At 38.7% G+C, this 24,905-nt stretch overlaps 1 protein-coding gene across 3 annotated transcripts in view; it reads right to left on the reverse strand.

Annotated features, from left to right (window-relative positions):
- crocc2 (ciliary rootlet coiled-coil, rootletin family member 2) overlaps positions 1–24,905 on the reverse strand; it is a 131,569-nt gene that overhangs the window by 32,454 nt on the left and 74,210 nt on the right. For all 3 annotated transcript variants that reach the window (XM_062038604.1, XM_062038605.1, XM_062038606.1), the window contains exons 19-23: positions 23,255–23,382; positions 22,889–23,058; positions 22,656–22,835; positions 12,293–12,415; positions 12,081–12,224 (exon numbers count right to left, since the gene is read on the reverse strand). In XM_062038604.1, coding sequence (XP_061894588.1) covers positions 12,081–12,224; positions 12,293–12,415; positions 22,656–22,835; positions 22,889–23,058; positions 23,255–23,382 — 745 coding nt within the window. The remainder of the gene's footprint in view (positions 1–12,080; positions 12,225–12,292; positions 12,416–22,655; positions 22,836–22,888; positions 23,059–23,254; positions 23,383–24,905) is intronic.

Genomic DNA, 24,905 nt, shown 5'->3' on the forward strand with positions numbered 1-24,905 from the left:
ACTGTGCCGCGGCACACTAGTGTGCCGTGAGATACAGTCTGGTGTGCCGTGGGAGATTATCTAGTTTAACCTATTTGGGTTAAAAATATTTTTTGCAAACCAGTAATTATAGTCTGCAAATGATGTGTTGTTGTTGAGTGTCGGTGCTATCTAGAGCTCGGCAGAGTAACCATGTAATACTCTTCCATATCAGTAGGTGGCAGCAGGTAGCTAATTGCTATGTAGAGCAGCGGGAGGCAGTGTGCAGGTAAAAAGGTGTCTAATGCTCAAACCAAAAATAAACAAAAGGTGAGTGTCCCTAAGAAAAGGCATTGAAGCTTAGGGAAGGCTATGCAGAACCAAACTAAAACTGAACTGGCTACAAAGTAAAAAAAAACAGAATGCTGGACGACAGCAAAGACTTACTGTGGAGCAAAGACGGCGTCCACAAAGTACATCCGAACATGTCATGACAATCAACAATGTCCACACAAAGAAGGATAAAACAACTGAAAAATTCTTGATTGCTAAAACAAAGTAGATGCGGGAAACATCGCTCAAAGGAAGACATGAAACTGCTACAGGAAAATACCAAAAAAGAGAAAAAGCCACCAAAATAGGAGCGCAAAACAAGAACTAAAACACTACACACAGGAAAACAGCAAAAAAGTCCAAATAAGTCAGGGTGTGATGTGACAGGTGGTGACAGTACACCTACTTTGAGACAAGAGCTATATTGATGCATGCTTAATTAGGCTTTAAAGTCATACCCAACAATTGTGACAACGACTTTTTACTGTCAACTGAGTTTTGTTTTTTAATGATGTCTGCTGGTGGTGTGCCTCCGCATTTTTTCAACGCAAAAAATGTGCCTGGGCTCAAAAAAGGTTGAAAAACACTGCATTAAACAATGTAACAAGGTTTCCCAAAATAAATCAACTCAAGTTATGGAAAAAAATGCCAACATGGCACTGCCATATTTATTATTGAAGTCACAAAGTGCATTATTTTTTTTAACATGCCTCAAAACAGCAGCTTGGAATTTGGGACATGCATGAGGAGGTTGAGGTGTTTTTTTTTTTTCTTCATAAATAAATACAATCATGTGTGCTTACGGACTGTATCCCTGCAAACTGTATTGATCTATATTGATATATAATCTATATATTGTGTTTTTTATGTTGATTTAATTAAAAGAAAAATATATATATATATATATATATATATTTTTTTTTAATTTTAATTTCTTGTGCGGCCCGGTACCAATCGGTTGGGGACCACTGCGATAGAACACCTTTGGGATGAATTAGAACGGAGACTGAGAGCCAGGCCTTCTCCACCAACATCAGTGTGTGACCTCACCAATGCGCTTTTGGAAGAGTGATGTAAAATACAGATAAACACACTCCGCAACCTTGTGGACAGCCTTCCCAGAAGAGTTGAAGCTGTAATAGCTGCAAAAGGTCATATTGAACCCTATGGGTTAGGAATGGGATTGCACTTCAAGTTCATATGCGAGTCAATGCAGGTGGTCAAATACTTTTGGCAATAGAGTGTATATCAGGGGTCACCAACCTTTTTGAAAGCAAGAGCTACTTCTTGGGTACTGATTAATGCGAAGGGCTACCAGTTTGATACACACTTAAATAAATTGCCAGAAATAGCCAATTTGCTCAATTTACCTTTAACTCTATTTTATTATTAATAATTAATGATATTTACACTACAACGGTTTAAAAGAGGAGAAAACACGAAAAAAATGACAATTAAATTTTGAAACATAGTTTATCTTCAATTTCGACTCTTTAAAATTCAAAATTCAACCGAAAAAAAGAAGAGAAAAACTAGCTAATTCGAATCTTTTTGAAAAAATTTAAAAAAATAATTTATGGAACATCATTAGTAATTTTTCCTGATTAAGATTAATTTTAGAATTTGGATGACATGTTTTAAATAGGTTAAAATCCAATCTACACTTTGTTAGAATATATAACAAATTGGACTAAGCTATATTTCTAACAAAGACAAATCATTATTTCTTCTAGATTTTCCAGAACAAAAATTTTAAAAGAAATTCAAAAGACTTTGAAATAAGATTTAAATTTGATTCTACAGATTTTCTAGATTTGCCAGAATAATTTTTTTGAATTTTAATCATAATAAGTTTGAAGAAATATTTCATAAATATTCTTCGTCGAAAAAACAGAAGCTAAAATGAAGAATTAAATTAAAATTTATTTATTATTCTTTACAATAAAAAAAATAATTTTACTTTAACATTTATTTAAATTGTCAGGAAAGAAGAGGAAGGAATTTAAAAGGTATATGTGTTTAAAAATCCTAAAATAATTTTTAAGGTTGTATTTTTTCTCTAAAATTGTCTTTCTGAAAGTTATAAGAAGCAAAGTAAAAAAATTTGTGAAGTGAAGTGAAGACCAAGTCTTTAAAATATTTTCTTGGATTTTCAAATTCTATTTGAGTTTTGTCTCTCTTAGAATTAAAAATGTCGAGCAAAGCGAGACCAGCTTGCTAGTAAATAAATACAATTTAAAAAATAGAGGCAGCTCACTGGTAAGTGCTGCTATTTGAGCTATTTTTAGAACAGGCCAGCGGGCTACTCATCTGGTCCTTACGGGCTACCTGGTGCCCGCGGGCACCGCGTTGGTGACCCCTGGTGTATATTCAAACAAAAATAGACCGAAGAGAACAGAAAAATACCAGCCGGGTATCGACGCAATACCGATACTACCCCGATATCAATAATTTTGATACTTGAATCCAAGTGGCGTACATCGGGCATGAGAAAACCGTGGTAGAACTACTAAAATGGTGTCGGGAAGGCATGATTAAAAACCGAGGTTTGCGCTGGTCCTGTGAATGAGCTCATGTAAACACAGCGGTGTGTAAATATGACCTATATTTATATTTGGCAGCCAGGGGGGAGGAGCCAGCTTATCAGCGCTCGGGGGATAAGAACCGCTCGGGCCCACTGCCAGTCCCTGGCTCAGGAGGCGGTGTCAAGTCCACGGTGATACACAGCAGCACCCATGAAGGCCACACAAGAGGATTCCTTCTCATAAACTCTCCTTAGGAATAACAAGCTGGAAGTGATCGCACCAATTAGACGTTGTCTTTTCTTTGGGGGGGGGGGGGGGGGGTGGCTGGACATGAGGTGTATATATATATATATATATATATATAGGTGGGGAGGGGACGGCTGTCCCAGTGGACGCAGCCTTCCGCTGTTCCGAGGGGGGGGGAGAAAATAAACATTGACACCCCCCCCCCCCCAGCTACTTATTTACACAAGGGGGTTAACACAAACCCCTCCGTCCCCCCTCATGGTGATGCTATCCAGCACATTCTCATGTCACTGATTGTCAACTTTGCAGGCACTTCCAAGATGTTTATTCTATATTGAGGGGGAGGGGGGGTTAAAAGAAAACCCCAGCAGACACCAAAACAAATCAATAGGATTCATGTGGCGTCGTACATCCAGCATTGCACTGCAAAAAGTCAGTGTTCAAAAAGAAGAAGAAATAAATACAAAAATGAGGGGTATTTTATTTGAACTAAGCAAAATTATCTGCCAATAGAACAAGAAAATGGTGGCTTGTCAAGACTTTCCAAAACAAGTAAAATTAGCTAACCTCAATGAACCCAAAAATACCTTAAAATAGGTATATTCTCACTAAAAACAAGTGTACTTTTTTTGGTAGAAAAAAAAAAAAGACCTTTTTGCTCAATATGTTGAAAAATATTCTTAAATTAAGTAAATGCTAGTGTTGATGCACTGGTTGGAAGTTTTATCTTGGGTTTTTTCTGTGTTGATTTAATTAAAAAAAATAAAAATAAAATAAAAAAGTAAATGCTAGTGCCATTATCTTGACATAATGATATTACATTTCTTGAAACCAGCAAACTTATACTAAAAACTCATTTATTGTTCTTAATGGAAAGGCAACAAGGCAAGCGCTTGTTACTCTCGGGGTCTCCTAGCCGCTCAGGCAAATCATATGGTCTAAAAATGCATTTTTCCATGGATAACGTGACATCATCGCGCCAAGTGCGTGCTCTTTCAGTCAATTAGTGCGCATATATACAGCCCGGCCCCCGGCCAACATTTTTTTAATTGTAATTTTGAGGAATTCATCTGAATGTGCATGAACTATTTCTGTTCAAAATTGTTTGAAATGTTAAATGTTTAAATATTAACTGTCAGTTTGCTGTACTGTGCCGACTGTACTACTATATGAGTACATGTTTTCTATTGTTTCATTGAAAATAAAACAGCAAAGTCCATTTGGCTGTCATCTGTTTTAATTATGAGACACAATTGTGTCAAAGTCATGATTTTTTTTTTGTACTGTACTGTGCCAACTGTACTACTATATGAGTACCACAGCAGCAGGTGAGGGGGGAACGGCACTCACGGAGCCAAGCAGAAAATGGAACCAAAATAAGAGCACTGACCGGAAATGAACACCCACCAAGGAAACACAACCCGACGTGCACGTGACAGATGGTCACACTTGACACAATTTCAAGTGTACAATTAGCATAAGACCAGAGAGAAAACCCACACAAGTCAAATCCTCCGAGAGTGTGAGGCCAACACGCTAACCACTAACAGGTAAAAACCTCAAACCCGTGTTAGGAAAAGTAGCGGTCACATCCTGCAGGGGTCCTCTACACAAGCTACAATCCCACAGAGGAGGACAAGATGATCCTAGAAATGAAACATCACAAGACAAACATCTAAATCACCTCTTCTTGGCTTCATCTTAACGAGGTGACTGTGAGCTGCCTCTTTTTGCCTAAAAGGCCCGGCGACCTTTGTGGACTCAAGCCTAACCCCGGACCCCCCCCGAGATTTACAGCTGAGAGCGGCGCCAAAATCCCTTTCTGGAAATCCCACCCAGTACGTGTGTGGGGGGTCTACAGACTGGACTTGATGAAGGCTATATTAACACCACTTTTATTTTGAAAAGGTTCACTGTCAACGAGGGAATACATTGTAATGTGCATTCTAGGCCACTAGGAGGCACTTTGGATTGATTCCAAAGCGTCTCAAAGATTCGCCATAAAATAATCATATTCATTTACAGTGCCACTAATAGATGTAGTCCTAAAAAAGGGATGCCACGTGTGCCAGTGAAAGGTAAAAATGCCAGGCGGGAAAGAAGTAAGGAAATAAAAGCTGACTAAGGATGTAAGGATAAACACCATAAAGATCATTTGAATGGGTTAGTGTCACCTTTTCAAATGAAAATGAAAGTAAAACAGTGATTGATTGTTAGAATAATTATGTACCGTATTTTTCGGACTATGTTTTTTTCCTTATGTTTTTTTTCCTTCTTTATTATGCATTTTCGGCAGGTGTGACTTATACTCCGAAAAATACGGTATATATTATCACACAACTCTTATGCTTAAAGGCCTACTGAAATGAATTTTTTAAAATTTAAACGGGGATAGCAGATCCATTCTATGTGTCATACTTGATCATTTTGCGATATTGCCATATTTTTGCTGAAAGGATTTAGTAGAGAACATCTACGATAAAGTTCGCAACTTTTGGTCGCTGATAAAAAAAAGCCTTGCCTGTACCGGAAGTAGCGTGACGTCGCAGGTTGAAAGGCTCCTCACATTTCCCCATTGTTTACACCAGCAGCGAGAGAGATTCGGACCGAGAAAGCGACGATTACCCCATTAATTTGAGCCAGGATGAAAGATTCGTGGATGAGGAACATGAGAGTGAAGGACTAGAGTGCAGTGCAGGACGTATCTTTTTTCGCTCTGACCGTAACTTAGGTACAAGGGTTCATTGGATTCCACACTCTCTCCTTTTTCTATTGTGGATCACGGATTTGTATTTTAAACCACCTCGGATTCTATATCCTCTTGAAAATGAGAGTCGAGAATGCGAAATGGACATTCACAGTGACTTTTATCTCCACGACAATACATCGGCGAAGCTCTTTAGCTACGGAGCTAACGTGATAGCACATCGGGCTTAAATGCAGATAGAAACAAAATAAATAAACCCCTGACTGGAAGGATAGACAGAAAATCAACAATACTATTAAACCATGGACATGTAACTACACGGTTAATGCTTTCCAGCCTGGCGAAGCTTAGCAATGCTGTTGCTAAGGACGCCATTGAAGCTAACTTAGCAACGGGACCTCACAGAGCTATGCTAAAAACATTAGCTATCCACCTACGCCAGCCCTCATCTGCTCATCTTACTTAGATTTTAGTTTTTGCAGTGAATGCACAAAACTTGGCAACAGTTTTATCTAAAAGTTATTTTGCCAGAGAGCACACCAGTCACAGTCTCATCGCTCATTTTAGAGTCTTTAGGGTCTAAAAGTGGTCAGTTTAAGAGGTTGTTCAAATTAATAGTGCTTACACTGCAAAAACTGAAATCTAAGTAGATGAAATATGTCAAATAAGGGTGATATTTGCTTATTTTCTGTCTGATAAGATACTTCTTCTCACTAAGCAGATTTTATGTTAGAGTGTTTTACTTGTTTTAAGTGTTTTGGTCCTAAATGATCTCAGTAAGATATTACAGCTTGTTGCTGAGATTTGATGACCTATATTGAGTAAAACATGCTTGAAACTAGAATATCAACTGTTACAAAGCTGTGTCATCAACACTCACAAGTATAAAACTACTTTTTTAAAGCAATACTTTATTATTTCAAACATGAAAAAAAAAATCATGACTTTGACACAATTGTGTCTCATAATTAAAACAGATGACAGCCAAATGGACTTTGCTGTTTTATTTTCAATGAAACAATAGAAAATACGTACTCATATAGTAGTGCACTTGTTATTAGTGAGAATATACTTATTTCAAGGTATTTTTGGGTTCATTGAGGTTAGCTCATTTTACTTGTTTTGGAAAGTCTTTACAAGCCAAATGTTCTTGTTCTATTGGCAGATAATTTTGCTTAGTTCAAATAAAATACCCCTCATGTTTGTATTTTTTATTCTTGTTTTTGAACACTGACTTTTTAGAGTATTTAGAATCATGAGAAACACTTTCAACCTTATTGAAAATAAGATATTCTTCATCTCAGTATGTTAATAATGAGTGACTTAATTATATATTACAAAACTGTCGCATTACTCATTCACGGATGTCATTTTACTATGTAAAAAAAAGGTCAGTAAATGAATGTATATATTTGTAAACGCTCTGAAGTGGGAAAGGGGTTTGGATTAAATAAGCTTTGCTTCTTCCTACTCCTTTTCGGACATGATGCAAAGTGAAATGATATGAAATTGTGTGATGTATTATGCTGTAAGTGTGTTCACGTTCCAAATAAACTAAAGAAAGAAAGAAAGAAAGGTCAAAAAAAGCATGTATGGTCAAGATAGATGGCATAATTAATCTAAGTGTGTGCATAATTAATGCCATCATTAATCACTCGAGTTAACTCATTAATTTTGACAGCCCTAGAATAAACTGTCTGAGGAACCAAGAAGATGAATTGTGCACATTAAACCTACAGGCTGTGCTCTCTGAGACCATCCATACTTGGAGCAACATGACAACAGGAAGTGCATTTGTCACATAAACCAGACGTGACACACCCATCATGAAAAAAAAAACTTTTACAAACTACAACAGTAGAAGATAAACATATGCAAACACTGAAATAAAAATAATATGTCTCCTATGTGGCTGGAACACGATTATATAAACCATTTCTTCTGTCAAGAAAGTATATTGAGTGGCTTTTTATCTACTGGACTTTTAAATCAAACTTGTGGATGACTCATTTTTGGAGCATATTCATCAATATGGTGATAATAATGATAACCGTGGTCATTTTGGTTTGGATGCTCTTTTTACACTATACTGCCTAAATCAGTGTTTTTCAACCTTTTTTGAGCCAAGGCACATTTTTTGCGTTGAAAAAATGCGGAGGCACACCACCAGCAGAAATCGTTAAAAAACGAAACTCAGTTGACAGTAAAAAGTCGTTGTCCCAATTGTTGGATATGACTTTAAAGCATAACCAAGCATGCATCACTATAGCTCTTGTCTCAAAGTAGGTGTACTGTCACCAACTGTCACATCACATCATGACTTATTTTGAGTTTTTTTCTGTTTTCCTGTGTGTAGTGTTTTACCTCTTGTCTTGCGCTCCTATTTTGGTGGCTTTTTCTCTTTTTTTGGTATTTTCCTGTAGCAGTTTCATGTCTTCCTTTGAGCGATATTTCCCGCATCTACTTTGTTTTAGCAATCAAGAATATTTCAGTTGTTTTTATCCTTCTTTGTGGGGACATTGTCGATTGTCATGTCATGTTCGGATGTACTTTGTGGACGCCGTCTTTGCTCCACAGTAAGTCTTTGCTCCACAGTAAGTCTTTGCTGTCGTCCAGCATTCTGTTTTTGTTTACTTTGCAGCCAGTTCAGTTTTAGTTTGGTTCTGTATAGCCTTCCCTAAGCTTTAATGCCTTTTCTTAGGGGCACTCACCTTTTGTTTATTTTTGATTTAAGCATTAGACACCTTTTTACCTGCACACTGCCTCCCGCTGTTTCCGACATCTACAAAGCAATTAGCTACCGGCTGCCACCTACTGATATGGAAGAGTATTACACGGTTACTCTGCCGAGTTCTACACAGCTAAGACACTCAACAACAACACATCATTTGCAGACTATAATTACTGGTTTGCAAAAAAATATGTTCAAAATTGTTCAAATAAAGCCAATAATGGGACGGCGTGGCGAAGTTGGTAGAGTGGCTGTGCTAGCAATCGGAGTGTTGCTGGTTACTGGGGTTCAATCCCCACCTTCTACCATCCTAGTCACGTCCGTTGTGTCCTTGGGCAAGACACTTCACCCTTGCTCCTGATGGGTGCTGGTTAGCGCCTTGCATGGCAGCTCCCTCCATCAGTGTGTGAATGTGTGTGTGAATGGGTGAATGTGGAAATAGTGTCAAAGCGCTTTGAGTACCTTGAAGGTAGAAAAGCGCTACACAAGTATAACCCTTTTTTTTTTTTATTTATTCATAATGACATTTTGTTTGTGTTCCCTCTTTATTTGGAAAAGTATCGAAATAGGATTTGGTACCGGTGCCAGTACTAAAATATTGGTTTGGGGGAACCACCCTAATACATACTTGCCAACCTTGAGACCTCCAATATCGGGAGGTGGGGGGTAGGGGGTGGGGGGGGGCTTGGTTATTTACAGCTAGAATTCACCAACTGGAGTATTTCATATATATTTCATATATATATATATATATATATATATATATATATATATATATATATATATATATATATATATATATATATATATATATATATATATATATATATATGAAATACTTGACTTTCAGTGAATTCTAGCTATATATATATATATATATATATATATATATATATATATATATATATATATATATATATATATATATATATATATATATATATATATATATATATATATATATATATATATATATATATATATATATATATATATTTATGTATTTATTTTATTTACATAAAATAAATACTTGAATTTCAGTGTTCCGGTGGCTATCCATTAGATGGCAGTATTGTCCTGTTTAACTTCTCCGTTCATGATGAGTATATCATTTCGGCCACCGTGTTCAATGGAGAAGTCTGTTCTACATATTTACAGGCAACATACACCTTCCCCTTCGAACTGTCCTGGATGAACTGAAATTCTTGTTTCCATTCGTTTGAATTCGTTAGGCAAGCTGCTTATATTGTGGGAAAGCGGACGTGAGAACAGGCTGTCCCCACTCAGTCTCAGGTCCGCATTGAGCTGGAGGGGGCGTGGCCTCCAGCTCCGGCTGAATACCGGGAGAAAATCTCTGCCGGGAGGTTGTCGGGAGAGGCGCTGAATACCGGGATTCTCCCGCTAAAAACGGGAGGGTTGGCGAGTATGAGCTAATAGCATTGTTGTCTGCTTGAGTCCTTCCACTTGTTTCAACCGTGTGTAACATTCCACGCTACTAAATAATACAAGCATGTAGGATTCCTGCTGATATCAACAAGCTGTATCGGCACACCCACATTTACCTCTAAAAGCTTAGTGGCCACATGTGTGGATAGCACCTTTTAGCTCTTATTTCCAAAATTGTGTACACTACTGAATTGGGGTCTTATGGCCGCTTATGTGGACACTTATACTGCCATCTGGTGGTGTCAGAAGAGTATAACATACAATGAAATTTGGAAAAAAAAAGTGTAAAAATAAGAATTAGCATGTCACTAAACATGAAGTACATGTTTGTTACTTATGGACTAAGTACATCATATCAAAAGATGATTCTTAGTTTTTATTCTAATTAGGGTCCAATAAGCCCAAATAGCAAAGAGAAATTAAAAAAAGCATGTAAACAAACAGCTTGGGCCTTAGGAGGTTTTTAATATTAGCAAAAAAAAACTTATTTTCGGAGAGAAAAAGTGTGAAAGTATGGATTTTCTTACAAAAAATATAATCTATATTGTCCCGGCTCGTACGCACCTCAGTGTGCATTCATGTGTCTGGCCGCAGCAAGCAGCTGCAATCAATCGCCAGCAATCAGCGCACCTGTCACTGATCAGCGGACCTGCATTCATAAGCCTGCACAACCTGCTATCCCGCGCCAGAACGTAGTCCTCTGTTCCCGTACAGTAAGCCGACTAACCAAGCTCTACGCATTCTCTCTCTGTGTTTCTTCCCCCTTGTGTTGAATAGTATCGTGTCCTCCCTGCAGCCTGCCTTCGTTCCCACGTCACGAGCGGTGTGTCTCGTCTTCCCGCGTTCCCTCTGCTGCTTCCCTGGCTGCTTCTTGGATCTCGACCTCCCGCCTGGACACGGACCTTTAGACGCCTCTCTAATCGCCCCCGACTTCCTGCCTGTCTCACGGACCTACGAGCCTGCCCAGCCCCTATTGGACTTCCGCCTCTAGTGCAACACTGAGGGTAACCCACTACAGTTAAATCCTACACATAGTCGCGCACCACACACATTCTTGACTAGTTCTCACTCTTAATTTATTGATTTATATATATTGTGTATATATATATATATATATATATATATATATATATATATATATATATATATATATATATATATATATATATATATATATATACACACTACCGTTCAAAAGTTTGGGGTCATATAAAATGTCCTTATTTTTCAATGAAGATAACTTTAAACTAGTCTTAACTTGAAAGAAATACACTTTATACATTGCTAATGTGGTAAATGACTATTCTAGCTGCAAATGTCTGCTTTTTGGTGCAATATCTACATAGGTGTATAGAGGCCCATTTCCAGCAACTATCACTCCAGTGTTCTAATGGTACAATGTGTTTGCTCATTGGCTCAGAAGGCTAATTGATGACTAGAAAACCCTTGTGCAATCATGTTCACACATCTGAAAACAGTTTAGCTCGTTACAGAAGCTACAAAACTGACCTTCCTTTGAGCAGATTGAGTTTCTGGAGCATCACATTTGTGGGGTCAATTAAACGCTAAAAATGGCCAGAAAAAGAGAACTTTCATCTGAAACTCGACAGTCTATTCTTGTTCTTAGAAATGAATATATATATATATATATATATATATATATATATATATATATATATATATATATATATATATATATATATATATATATATATATATATATATATATATATATATATATATATATATATAAATAAAAATAGAGTTTAAACGACGTCCCTCCTGTCTGTGCCGTCTCCTCCTCCTGTACACATAACATATTATATTATTTTTAGCTTTTTTTTAATGTTTTAAATCCAGGATAGCAGCAGGACAAATACCAAAATCCTGAATAGGCTTTGAGGCTTTCCAACGTTTGTGTTTTCATGCTCCAAAAGCCAGTTGTCAGATACAGCGAGAGAGAAAAAAGTATTTGGTGTGACAGCGTCATGCAAACAACCCGAAAGCTGAGCCAAAATCAATAGGAGTCTTTGCTAAATGGCACTACAGTAATTGCTACAAACGGCCTCTCCCACATCCAGGCGTCCCACGCCAAGTCAAACACATCTGGTCCTCCTCTTTAGAACTTTCTCACCTCTTGCTGCGCGACTTGGTTCTGTTGGCCCAGCTCCCGGACCTGCTGGCATCGACCCCGCTCGGCCACCTCGTGCGAGTTCACCGACGCCTGGAACTCGGCTCGCAGCTTGTCCGTCTCGCACCGCAGGGCGGATACTTCCTTCTGGGAGACAACCAGTCCATTAAAAAGTTGAATGTGTCATCGGCGCTCGCTAGATTGCTGATTTGGACCTTGTTCTGCTCCTGCGCAGCTAGCGCCTCACTGCGTGCGCGCTGCAGCTCCGTGGTCGCCGAGTCCAGATTCTGCTGCAGGCCCGACATCTCCTGCACCATGGCAGCCTTCTGGGACAAAGCCTGGGCACAGGAATCAAACATTAGAACAGAGCAGGGGTGTCCTAACTTTTTGGGCTGAAATACATTGAAAGCTGACTGCATGTAAAGTAACTACCGTATTTTTCGGAGTATAAGTCGCTCCGGAGTATAAGTCGCACCGGCCGAAAATGCATAATAAAGAAGGAAAAAAACATATATAAGTCGTACTGGAGTATAAGTCGCATTTTTTGGGTACATTTATTTGATAAAAGCCAACACCAAGAACAGACATTTGAAAGGCAATTTAAAATAAATAAAGAATAGTGAACAACAGGCTGAATAAGTGTACGTTATATGAGGCATAAATAACCAACTGAGAACGTGCCTGCTATGTTAACGTAACATATTATGGTAAGAGTCATTCAAATAACTATAACATACACTACCGTTCAAAAGTTTGGGGTCACCCAAACAATTTTGTGGAATAGCCTTCATTTCTAAGAACAAGAATAGACTGTCGAGTTTCAGATGAAAGTTCTCTTTTTCTGGCCATTTTGAGCGTTTAATTGACCCCACAAATGTGATGCTCCAGAAACTCAATCTGCTCAAAGGAAGGTCAGTTTTGTAGCTTCTGTAACGAGCTAAACTGTTTTCAGATGTGTGAACATGATTGCACATCATCAATTAGCCTTCTGAGCCAATGAGCAAACACATTGTACCATTAGAACACTGGAGTGATAGTTGCTGGAAATGGGCCTCTATACACCTATGTAGATATTGCACCAAAAAGCAGACATTTGCAGCTAGAATAGTCATTTACCACATTAGCAATGTATAGAGTGTATTTCTTTCAAGTTAAGACTAGTTTAAAGTTATCTTCATTGAAAAGTACAGTGCTTTTCCTTCAAAAATAAGGACATTTCAATGTGACCCCAAACTTTTGAACGGTAGTGTGACCCCAAACTTTTCAACGGCGTCGGTTGAGGTGGGCGGGGGGGTATAATGTAGCCCGAAAGAGTTAGGGAGGCATGGGATTCTGGGTATTTGTTGTGTTTATGTTGTGTTACAGTGCGGATGTTCTCCCGAAATGTGTTTGTCATTCTTGTTTGGTGTGGGTTCACAGTGTGGCGCATATTAGTAAGAGTGTTAAAGTTGTTTAAACGAGCACCCTCGGTGTGACCTTGTATGGCTGTTGACCAAGTATGCCTCGCAGTCACTTAAGTGTGTCCGTAGAAGCCGTATACAACATGCGACTGGGCTTGCACGCTGTTTGTAAAGATTGTAGAGGGCGCTAAAGGCAGTGCCGTCATAGTACGCCCTTATTATTGTTGTTTGGGTGAAAATCAGCAGACATTAGATAGAATAGTTGCTCTGAAATTCGGGAGTCTCCCGGTAAAATTGGGTGATGCTGGCAAGCGGTATTCATATAAAACTCGCGGGACGCAGTAACATTACATTTTCATATTAAGGTGCGGGCCGCGTGTCTGAGACCCCTGGTTTATTATACATAGCACAAAGCAAAAAAAAAACTTTCTATGCAGTGTTATTTCATTTTAAATTTCAAAAGAGTTTTGTGGCTCCCATTGTTTTCTTTATTTTATGAAACGGGTCAAAATGGCTCTTTGAGTGGTAAAGGTTGCCGACCCCTGGTCTGGTCTCTTACGTGAATGAGCTAAATAATATTATTTGATATTTTACGCTAATGTGTTAATAATTTCACACATAAGTCGCTCCTGAGTATAAGTCGCACCCCCGGCCAAACTATGAAAAAAAATTGCGACTTATAGTCCAAAAAATACGGTAATATAATATATAATAGTAATATAATAAAATAATTGAATATTAAGCGTATGTGAAAGTTTGACTCCTACATTGTTTACTTCTTAAAGTTTTGTAATCAGTCCGAAATATCAAGCAGCTGAAATGCACCAAACATAGATAAATGTGGAGAGTTTTACATTTTTCCCATCATGCATTGCATGGCTGTAATTTTGCTTTTTTTTTTTAATGGTGTTTGGACATTTTTCATAATATCCACAATGTTCAGTGAGAAAGTTGTGTTGTGTGTTTACATTTATGTTAGTTACCTTTTTTTGTTGTTGCACCATGACTAGGGAAGGTTGTTTGGATGCTGTGCTATTGTTCCAAATAAACCATCAAGAGTCATCGATCAGATTTACCCACATTGTACGAAGGGTGGCAGTAAATATTAATATTATATTACTGCAACGCACTTCTTGTGGGGATCCCCAGCAAGAACATCCAGAAGCTGCAGTACATACAGAATATTGCTGCTAGGATCCTGGTGAGAGTGCGGAAATACGACCACATCACACCGGTTCTCAAACCCCTTCACTGGCTTCCTGTTTCACTCAGGATTGAATATAAAGTCTGCCTACTAACCCACCAGTGCTCCAATGCTGAAGATGAACTGAACTGAAATGTTGACAGAATGTAAGAATAGTTTGAATGTTGGAATGGTTTAAATGCTGAAATTGTTTAAATGTTAAAATGGTTTGAATGTTGAAATGGTTTAAATGTTAAAACGGTTTAAATGCTGAAATGGTTTGAATGTTAAAATGGTTTGAATGTTGAAATGGTTTGAATGTGTAAATTGTTTAAATGTTAAAATGGTTTGAATGTTAAAATTTTTTGAATGCTGAAATGGTTTGAATGTTGAAATTGTTTGAATGCTGAAATTGTTTAAATGTTAAAATTGTTTGAATGTTGAAATTGTTTGAATGTTGAAATTGTTTAAATGTTAAAATGGTTTGAATGTTGAAATTGTTTAAATGTTAAAATGGTTTAAATGCTGAAATGGTTTAAATGTTAAAATGGTTTGAATGTTAAAATGGTTTGAATGTTGAAATGGTTTAAATGCTAAAACGGTTTAAATGCTGAAATGGTTTAAATGTTAAAATGGTTTGAATGTTGAAATGGTTTGAATGTGTAAATTGTTTAAATGTTAAAATGGTTTGAATGTTAAAATTTTTTGAATGCTGAAATGGTTTGAATGTTAAAATTGTTTGAATGCTGAAATTGTTTAAATGTTAAAATTGTTTGAATGTTGAAATTGTTTGAATGTTGAAATTGTTTAAATGTTAAAATGGTTTGAATGTTGAAATTGTATAAATGTTAAAATGGTTTAAATGCTGAAATGGTTTAAATGTTAAAATGGTTTGAATGTTAAAATGGTTTGAATGTTGAAATTGTTTAAATGTTAAAATGGTTTAAATGCTGAAATGGTTTAAATGTTAAAATGGTTTAAATGTTAAAATGGTTTGAATGTTGAAATGGTTTAAATGTTAAAATGGTTTGAATGTTGAAATGGTTTAAATGTTAAAATGGTTTGAATGTTGAAATTGTTTACATGTTAAAATGGTTTGAATGTTGAAATGGTTTGAATGTTGAAATGGTTTAAATGCTGAATGTGTTTAAATGCTGAAATGGTTTTAATGTTAACATTTTTTGAATGCTGAAATGGTTTGAATGTTAAAATTGTTTCAATGTTGAAATTGTTTAAATGCTGAAATGGTTTGAATGTTAAAATTGTTTCAATGTTGAAATTGTTTAAATGCTGAAATGGTTTAAATGTTAAAATAGTTTGAATGTTGAAATGGTTTGAATGTTGAAATTGTTTAAATACTGAAATTTTTTAAATGCTGAAATGGTTTGAATGTTAAAATTGTTTGAATGTTGAAATTGTTTAAATGCTGAAATTGTTTGAATGTTAAAATTGTTTGAATGTTGAAATTGTTTAAATGCTGAAATGGTTTGAATGTTAAAATTGTTTGAATGTTGAAATTGTTTAAATGCTGAAATTGTTTGAATGTTAAAATTGTTTGAATGTTGAAATTGTTTGAATGTTAAAATTGTTTCAATGTTGAAATGGTTTAAATGCTGAAATGGTTTAAATGTTGAAATGGTTTGAATGTTAAAATTGTTTGAATGTTGAAATTGTTTAAATGCTGAAATTGTTTGAATGGGGAAATTGTTTAAATGCTGAAATTGTTTGAATGTTAAAATTGTTTGAATGTTAAAATTGTTTGAATGTTGAAATTTTTTGAATGCTGAAATTGTTTGAATGTTAAAATTGTTTGAATGTTGAAATTGTTTAACACTAGAAGTCCCAGCATTTTTCTGTCTACCTAGAAGACCCAGAGAGGGGTCATTTGGCCCGACGCTTTTCCCGAATACACTAATCACTCATTTTGTTATGGTAATGAGGCTGTTAGGGGCAGTTTGTCTAGGTAGACAGAAAAATTATACATGTGGGAAATGCCGAAAGGAGCAATGGCAGTGCCAGGATTGTGAGTGACTGCTCAAATGTATGTCAGTCACGTTTACATGGACATGGTTTTTCATTCTTTGTAAATATGCTTTTTTCTTTGTAAATTTTTTTTTTTAAACTATTTTTGGCACACAAAAATAACAATTGCTTCTGCAACAACCCTCCACACCAAAACTGGGAAAACAGTTGCTTTTTCATTCTTTGTAAATATGTTTTGTTTTGTATTTTTTTTAACAATAAATGTCAGAGTGTTGATCCCTTCATTCTGTTGATCCTTGCAAAAACACACACAACCTACCTCAGAACTAAAGCTTGAGCTGTAAGGTCCCCTCCCCCACACAGGCTCAAGTGGCCCCCTGCCGTGTGCCACTAACAGCCACATTTTCATAACAAAAGGAGTGTCCACAGGGGGGACTAGGGGTCAAATGACCCTCTTGTGTGTTTTCTAGGTAAAAATGTCAATTGACCCTTCTCTGGGACTTCGCGTGTTAAATGCTGAAATGGTTTGAATGTTAAAATTGTTAGAATGTTGAAATTGTTTAATTGCTGAAATAGTTTGAATGCTAAAATTGTTTGAATGTTGAAAAGCTGACACTAAACTGAAATACTAGTGAAATGTATAAATAGTTTGAAAGTTGAAATAGAATGAATCGGCGAATGGATGAATTTTGGTGTATAAAAGCATATGTGTGAATGTTTGGAGCCTTCACACAATAAAGCAAAGTGCAAACATAAAAACTTCCACAATATATTACAGCTGTGTTGCTTCAGTTTTGGCCAAAAGGCTCCATCTCAAAGAGTGGAAAAGCCATCTGCACCCGACTTCAGGAACTGGTTAAATGAACTTGTGAACGTAATGACTCTTGAAAAAAGTAAGATTTATAAACTCTACAAATATGAACGAATGGGAACTAACCTGGAAGCCTTTACTGACATAAATAGAATCATAACTTATAGACATTTCCCCCCCTCGGGAAAGGGAGGGGAAGAAAGGAAAGAAGAAGGGAAAGGAAAGGAAAAAATAAATAAAACTTGTATCTTTTTTGTAGTTATATTCCTTTTTTATTAAACATTTAAAACTAGATGAGGCAATTCCTGAAGGAGTTGCGTGTGAATGCTGAAGATGAACTGAAATCCTGGAATTTTTTTTTTAGCATCGTTGAAGTCGAGCACAAAATTCCTGAACAGGCTGAATATTTTGAATTTGGAACAGTTGGAATCAGATGAAAAATGTGGGGATTGTGGAACTTTGAGGAATGTCCCATTGATTTCAATAGGAATTTCCCCCAAAATTTGGGAATTTTGGGTAAAGCGGGAGTTTTTTTGAAATTGGTCAAAAAAAAAAACTTTAAAAGGTCTGAATGAGTTGAAATGATTAAAATCGGTGGAGAAATGTTGAAGTAGTAACATTGAGAAATGGTATTACGGAATTCCTGGAAAACCGGGAATTTTTCCGGTTTCCTAATTAAGAGGAATGTTTTGACGGTGGAACGGTTGAAGTGGGATGAACCAAAAACTAACACTTAACACTTGCGGCTAGAGATGTCCGATAATATCTGTCTGCCGATATTATCGGCCGATAAATGCGTTAAAATGTAATATCGGAAATTATCGGTATCGTTTTTTTTATTATCAGTATCGTTTTTGTTGTTGTTTTTTTTAATTATTTTTTATTAAATCCACATAAAAAACACAAGATACACTTACAATTAGTGCACCAACCCAAAAAAAAACCCTCACCCCATTCACACAAAAGGGTTGTTTGTTTCTGTTATTAATATTCTGGTTCCTACATTATATATCAATATATATCAATACAGTCTGCAAGGGATACAGTCCGTAAGCACACATGATTGTGCGTGCTGCTGCTCCACTAATAGTACTAACCTTTAACAGTTAATTTTACAAATTTTCATTAATTACTAGTTTCTATGTAACTGTTTTTATATTGTTTTACTTTCTTTTTTATTCAAGAAAATGTTTTTAATTTATTTATCTTATTTTATTTGATTCATTTTTTAAAAAAGTACCTTATCTCCACCATACCTGGTTGTCCAAATTAGGCATAATAATGTGTTAATTCCACGACTGTATATATCGGTTTATCGGTATCGGTTGATATCGGTATCGGTAATTAAAGAGTTGGACAATATCGGCATATCGGATATCGGCAAAAAGCCATTATCGGACATCCCTACTTGCGGCTATGCATTATGTCTTCATGGCAGCCAAAGTTGTACTCCAGTGCAATCTGGGTAAAGTCTTTTTCATTGCGCTTCATTCTTTTAATTCCATAGCCAGTACAATTATCTGGGAAAATGTTTCTAGAAAACTCTCTGTATAAAACTTCATCGTGCAGAATTCCAAACAAGGCACTACTCACTAAGGTTTTGCTTATCTCTAAAATATATATAAAGCATTTATTTTTGGGCTTTCACCGAACCCTGCAATGTGTGTAGTATATTGAATTTTTGCATCTGTGATGTCACATCCTTCCTTAATAAGTGGACATTGCATCATACCTTATAATTGTTCAGTAAACATTGCATCATACCTTATAATTGTTCAGTAAACATTGCATCATACCTTATAATTGTTCAGTAAACATTGTATCATACCTTATAATTGTTCAGCACACATTGCATCATACCTTATAATTGTTCAGCAAACATTGCATCATACCTTATAATTGTTCAGCACACATTGCATCATACCTTAATTGTTCAGCAAACATTCTAAATTAGGGTCTGGTACTTAACATGGGCAGCTATTGCATCGTACCTTAACAGCTGTTCAGCCAACCCTTTTAATTTACAATTCGGTAGTTAACATGGGCTCCGATTGCGTCGCACCTTAATAGCTGTTCAGCCAACCCTCTTAAGTTACGGTTCGGTAGTTAACATGGGCTCCGATTGCGTCATACCTTAATAGATGTTCAGCCAACCCTTTTAATTTACAATTCGGTAGTTAACATGGGCAGCTATTGCATCGTACCTTAACAGCTGTTCAGCCAACTCTTTTAATTTACAATTCGGTAGTTAACATGGGCTCCGATTGCGTCATACCTTAATAGCTGTTCAGCCAACCCTTTTAAGTTACGGTTCGGTAGTTAACATGGGCTCCGATTGCGTCACACCTTAATAGATGTTCAGCCAACCCTTTTAAGTTACGGTTCGGTAGTTAACTCTGTCTTGCCTCTGGTGAGGGCGGTCGCATTTTTCTCCGCTCCCTCCTTCCCTGCTTGCTCTCTTTGTTTTTGTCTTGTCTGAACTATTTTGAAGCCTCTTTTCTTGAGCTGTCCTCAAATCTAAACATCAAAATGAATTTGATCAACTGGACTCTCGACGCAATTGACACAGTCTTTTCGACAAGGAAAAGAGGTTCGGGGGAGCCTGGCTGCCCTGATGGAACCATTGCTGCGGGGTACGTGAGAGATTCCTGGAATACTTGGAGAATCATGTGCCTCTCAGTCCTTTCCATCGAGGACGTGGAAGACATCTACCTATTTGGAGCTGTGATCGCAGGGCATTTGCTGATTGGGCTGGGCATTGCTCTGGTGTATCGTCAAATTCGGAAGACGATGGCAGCCACTCAAGGGGCCAACAGGCTGTTCAACGCAATGGAAGGATTGGGTCGTGCTGTGGGATCACAGACTGGAGCGATTGCTGATTTGAATCGCAAGGTAGATTCCATCTTGATGAAGTTAGAGAAAGAGAAAGAATAAATTGGAATTGTCAGAGCCAGCATACAGAGCAGGAATGTCATTGTTTTGACTGCTCGAAGAAAAAACAACATCTTAATCTACGATTTGACTCCCTCGAATGGCCTTGAGGAACAGGCTGTTTGAAAACACTCCCCTGAGGACTCCTCAAAGATGGACGCTTTTGACCTTTCCCTTCTTTTCAAAAGCACCTGGGTCGGACTCTTGAACTCTTGAACTCTTGGGGCCGGCCTCGGCCCATAAAGACAATTCCAACATCTCACCCAAGTTAATTGGGCATACATGCACGCACACACCCCTCCCCAAATCAACGCCTTCACCACTGCTTAATTCCTCCGGGGTTGTGGGGGCTGAGCAGCGCTCAACAGCAGCTGCCGGCCTCCAAAGTCCTGTTGGATGACTCTGTTGCGAGTTGTTGTGATTAAATGTACCATGTTTATGTGTGCCATGCTATGTGAGGTTTTTTTCCTCGGACTCAGTCTGGACCATTCCTGAGGGTCCAGCCTCAGACTGATATTTTTTTTTTACTTCCCCCCTTCCCCAATGTCACCTTTTTCCCACCTTTTTAAGGAGCGCCTAAGTGATGGCTGATCCGTTGGCGGTCCCGTCTTGTCTCCCTGTAACGTATGTCTGCTCTTAGCGGGATTGTGCCGAAAATGTAATTTCAGTTCTTATGTGTCTTGTACATGTTAAGAATGGACAAATAAAGCTCTGAATCTGAATCTTAACATGGGCTCCGATTGCGTCACACCTTAATAGATGTTCAGCCAACCCTTTTAAGTTACGGTTCGGTAGTTAACATGGGCGCCGATTGCGTCGTACCTTAATAGCTGTTCAGCCAACCCTTTTAAGTTACGGTTCGGTAGTTAACATGGGCTCCGATTGCGTCGTACCTTAATAGATGTTCAGCCAACCCTTTTAAGTTACGGTTCGGTAGTTAACATGGGCGCCGATTGCGTCGTACCTTAATAGCAGTTCAGCCAACCCTTTTAAGTTACGGTTCGGTAGTTAACATGGGCTCCGATTGCGTCGCACCTTAATAGCTGTTCAGCCAACCCTCTTAAGTTACGGTTCGGTAGTTAACATGGGCTCCGATTGCGTCATACCTTAATAGATGTTCTGCCAACCCTTTTAAGTTACGGTTCGGTAGTTAAAATGGGCGCCGATTGCGTCGTACCTTAATAGCTGTTCAGCCAACCCTTTTAAGCTACGGTTCGGTAGTTAACATGGGCTCCGATTGCGTCGTACCTTAATAGCAGTTCAGCCAACCCTTTTAAGTTACGGTTCGGTAGTTAACATGGGCTCCGATTGCGTCGTACCTTAATAGCTGTTCAGCCAACCCTTTTAAGATTGCGTCGCACCTTAATAGATGTTCAGCCAACCCTTTTAAGTTACGGTTCGGTAGTTAACATGGGCTCCGATTGCATCGTACCTTAATAGCTGTTCAGCCAACCCTTTTAAGTTACGGTTCGGTAGTTAACATGAGCGGGGATTGCATCATATTTTTTAAAAAAACAAACAAAAAAACACTTAAATGGTCTGAATGAGTTGAAAAGGTTGGTGTTGGAATGTTTTAAATCGGTGGAGAAATGTTGAAGTAATAACATGTTGAAATGAGAAATGGTATTACGGAATTCCTGGAATTTCGGGAAAACCGGGAATTTTCCCAGTTCTGATTAAAGAGGAATGTTTTGACGGTGGAACAGTTGAAATGCGTTGAAAAATGTGGAAGGAGTAGTCGCCAGAAAAAAGGGTGGAAATAGGGCTTTGGAAAAGCGGGAATTCTGGAAAATCCTGGAATTTTTTTGAACTTGGAAAAGGGGAAGTTTGAGTTTCCAGAATAGTGAAATGTGTTGAAGGTATAGTTTGAATAGGTTGAAAAATGTGGAAATGGTGGAAGTTTGAAAAATGGCTAATTCATTTTGAATGGGAAAAATGTCCCGGAAAACCTGGAATTCTGGGAAATCTGGGAATTAACATGGGCACCGATTGCGTCGCACCTTAATAGCTGTTCTGCCAACCCTTTTAAGTTACGGTTCGGTAGTTAACATGAGATGGGATGACTTTTTGATCAATGAAAAAGAATAGAGTGTATTAACATTGCAACTTCTTCTCCTTACATTTCACCTGTAAGCTCTTTTATTCCATTTGTTGATGTTTTTTCTTTTGTAGTGATATTTAAAAAAAAATTAAATAAATAAAAGAGCTGCGGGCCAATTGGTGAGCACTCGGTAGTTGTGTGTCTGACTTGTGAGACCGGAGAACATCACCTCCTGTTTCTCGCTCTCAGCCTGCAGGAGGATTTGCTTGCATTGCTGCTGCACTCGGAGCAGTTCCTTCTGGGCCTGCTGCGCCTCCTCCTGGGCCTGCTGCGCCTCCTTCCGGCTGCGCGCGTCCGACGCCTCCGAGCCGGCGCGCAGCTGCTCGGTCAGCGCGGCACACTGCTGCTCCTGCGGGGAAGCACCATGACACCAGTCCTGGTCACCGTGTTGCAGCATCAAACCTTGAGCCTGCGTTGAGCCTCCAGCTGCTCTCTGTGCTGTTCATCCCTGCTCTTTAGGCTCTGGAGGGCGTTCCTCTCCACCTGGACCCACTTCTCCTCCAAAGCGCTGCGCTCCTGTGCAGCCTGAGCAAGCTGGTGCTCTGCGTCCAGACGCACCTGTGCAACATCACCTGCACACACACACACACACACGTCATTGACTTGAAATATTCTACGGTTGAGCGCCATGTGACGTCTCATGGCGTCGGTGAGCAAAGTGCTGGGAAAATGGGCTCCACATGTCGATGGGCCCAGCTGTCGGACACTTGAAATATGGTCCTCTGGTGGAGCCTTTGGCCAGAGGGGTTGGCATGAGGGTCTACTCACGCGTCAGGGCCTCGTTAGCCGACAACATGCTACGCCGCTCCGCCTCCAGGCGGCCGCACTCGGCCTCCAGGGACGAGGACAGCTCATGGCTCTGGAACAGACTGGTCTCCAGGGACTGCTTCTCAGCTCTGCAAGGTTGTGGGAAGACGTGAGGTTTGGAAGCTCGTACAAAAACCCAAGCAGCCGGCGTTACGTTTCCGTAGCAAAGCGTGTTACTTCTATCAATCAATCAATCATCCATCCATCTTCTTCCGCTTATCCGAGGTCGGGTCGCGGGGGCAGCAGCCTAAAAGCCCAGACTTCCCTCTCCCCAGCCACTTCGTCCAGCTCTTCCCGAGGGATCCCGAGACGTTTCCAGGCCAGCCGGGAGACATAGTCTTCCCAACGTGTCCTGGGTAGGGATGTCCGATAATGGCTTTTTGCCGATATCCGATATTCCGATATTGTCCAACTCTTTAATTACCGATACCGATACTGATATATACAGTTGTGGAATTAACACATTATTATGCCTAATTTGGACAACCAGGTATGGTGAAGATAAGGTCCTTTTTTTTTTTAAATTAATAAAATAAAATAAGATAAATAAATTAAAAACATTTTCTTGAATAAAAAAGAAAGTAAAACAATATAAAATCAGTTACATAGAAACTAGTAATTAATGAAAGTTAGTAAAATGAACTGTTAAAGGTTAGTACTATTAGTGGAGCAGCAGCACGCACAATCATGTGTGCTTACGGACTGTATCCCTTGCAGACTGTATTGATATATATTGATATATAATGTAGGAACCACAATATTAATAACAGAAAGAAACAACCCTTTTGTGTGAATGAGTGTAAATGGGGGAGGGAGGTTTTTTGGGTTGGTGCACTAATTGTAAGTGTATCTTGTGTTTTTTATGTTGATTTAATAAAAAAAAACAAAAAAAAACAAACAAAAAAACAAAACGATACCGATAATAAAAAAAACGATACAGATAATTTCCGATATTACATTTTAAAGCATTTATCGGCCGATAATATCGGCCGGCCGATATTATCGGACATCTCTAGTCCTGGGTCTTCCCCCGTGGCCTCCTACCGGTCAGCCGTGCCCTAAACACCTCCCTAGGGAGGCGTTCGGGTGGCATCCTGACCAGATACCCGAACCACCTCATCTGGCTCCTCTCCATGTGGAGGAGCAGCGGCTTTACTTTGAGCTCCTCCCAGATGGCAGAGCTTCTCACCCTATCTCTAAGGGAGAGACCCGCCACCCGGCGAAGGAAACTCATTTCGGCCGCTTGTACCCGTGATCTTGTCCTTTCGGTCATAACCCAAAGCTCGTGACCATAGGTGAGGATGGGAACGTAGATCGACCGGTAAATTGAGAGCTTTGCCTTCCGGCTCAGCTCCTTCTTCACCACAACGGACCGATACAGCGTCCGCATTACTGAAGACGCCGCACCGATCCGCCTGTCGATCTCACCATCCACTCTTCCCTCACTCGTGAACAAGACTCCGAGGTACTTGAACTCCTCCACTTGGGGCAGGGTCTCCTCCCCAACCCGGAGATGGCACTCCACCCTTTTCCGGGCGAGAACCATGGACTCTTGACTTGGAGGTGCTGATTCTCATCCCAATCAATCAATCAATGTTTATTCATATAGCCC

Source organism: Entelurus aequoreus, linkage group LG27 (genome assembly GCF_033978785.1).
Source record: "Entelurus aequoreus isolate RoL-2023_Sb linkage group LG27, RoL_Eaeq_v1.1, whole genome shotgun sequence".
Lineage (NCBI taxonomy): Eukaryota > Metazoa > Chordata > Actinopteri > Syngnathiformes > Syngnathidae > Entelurus > Entelurus aequoreus.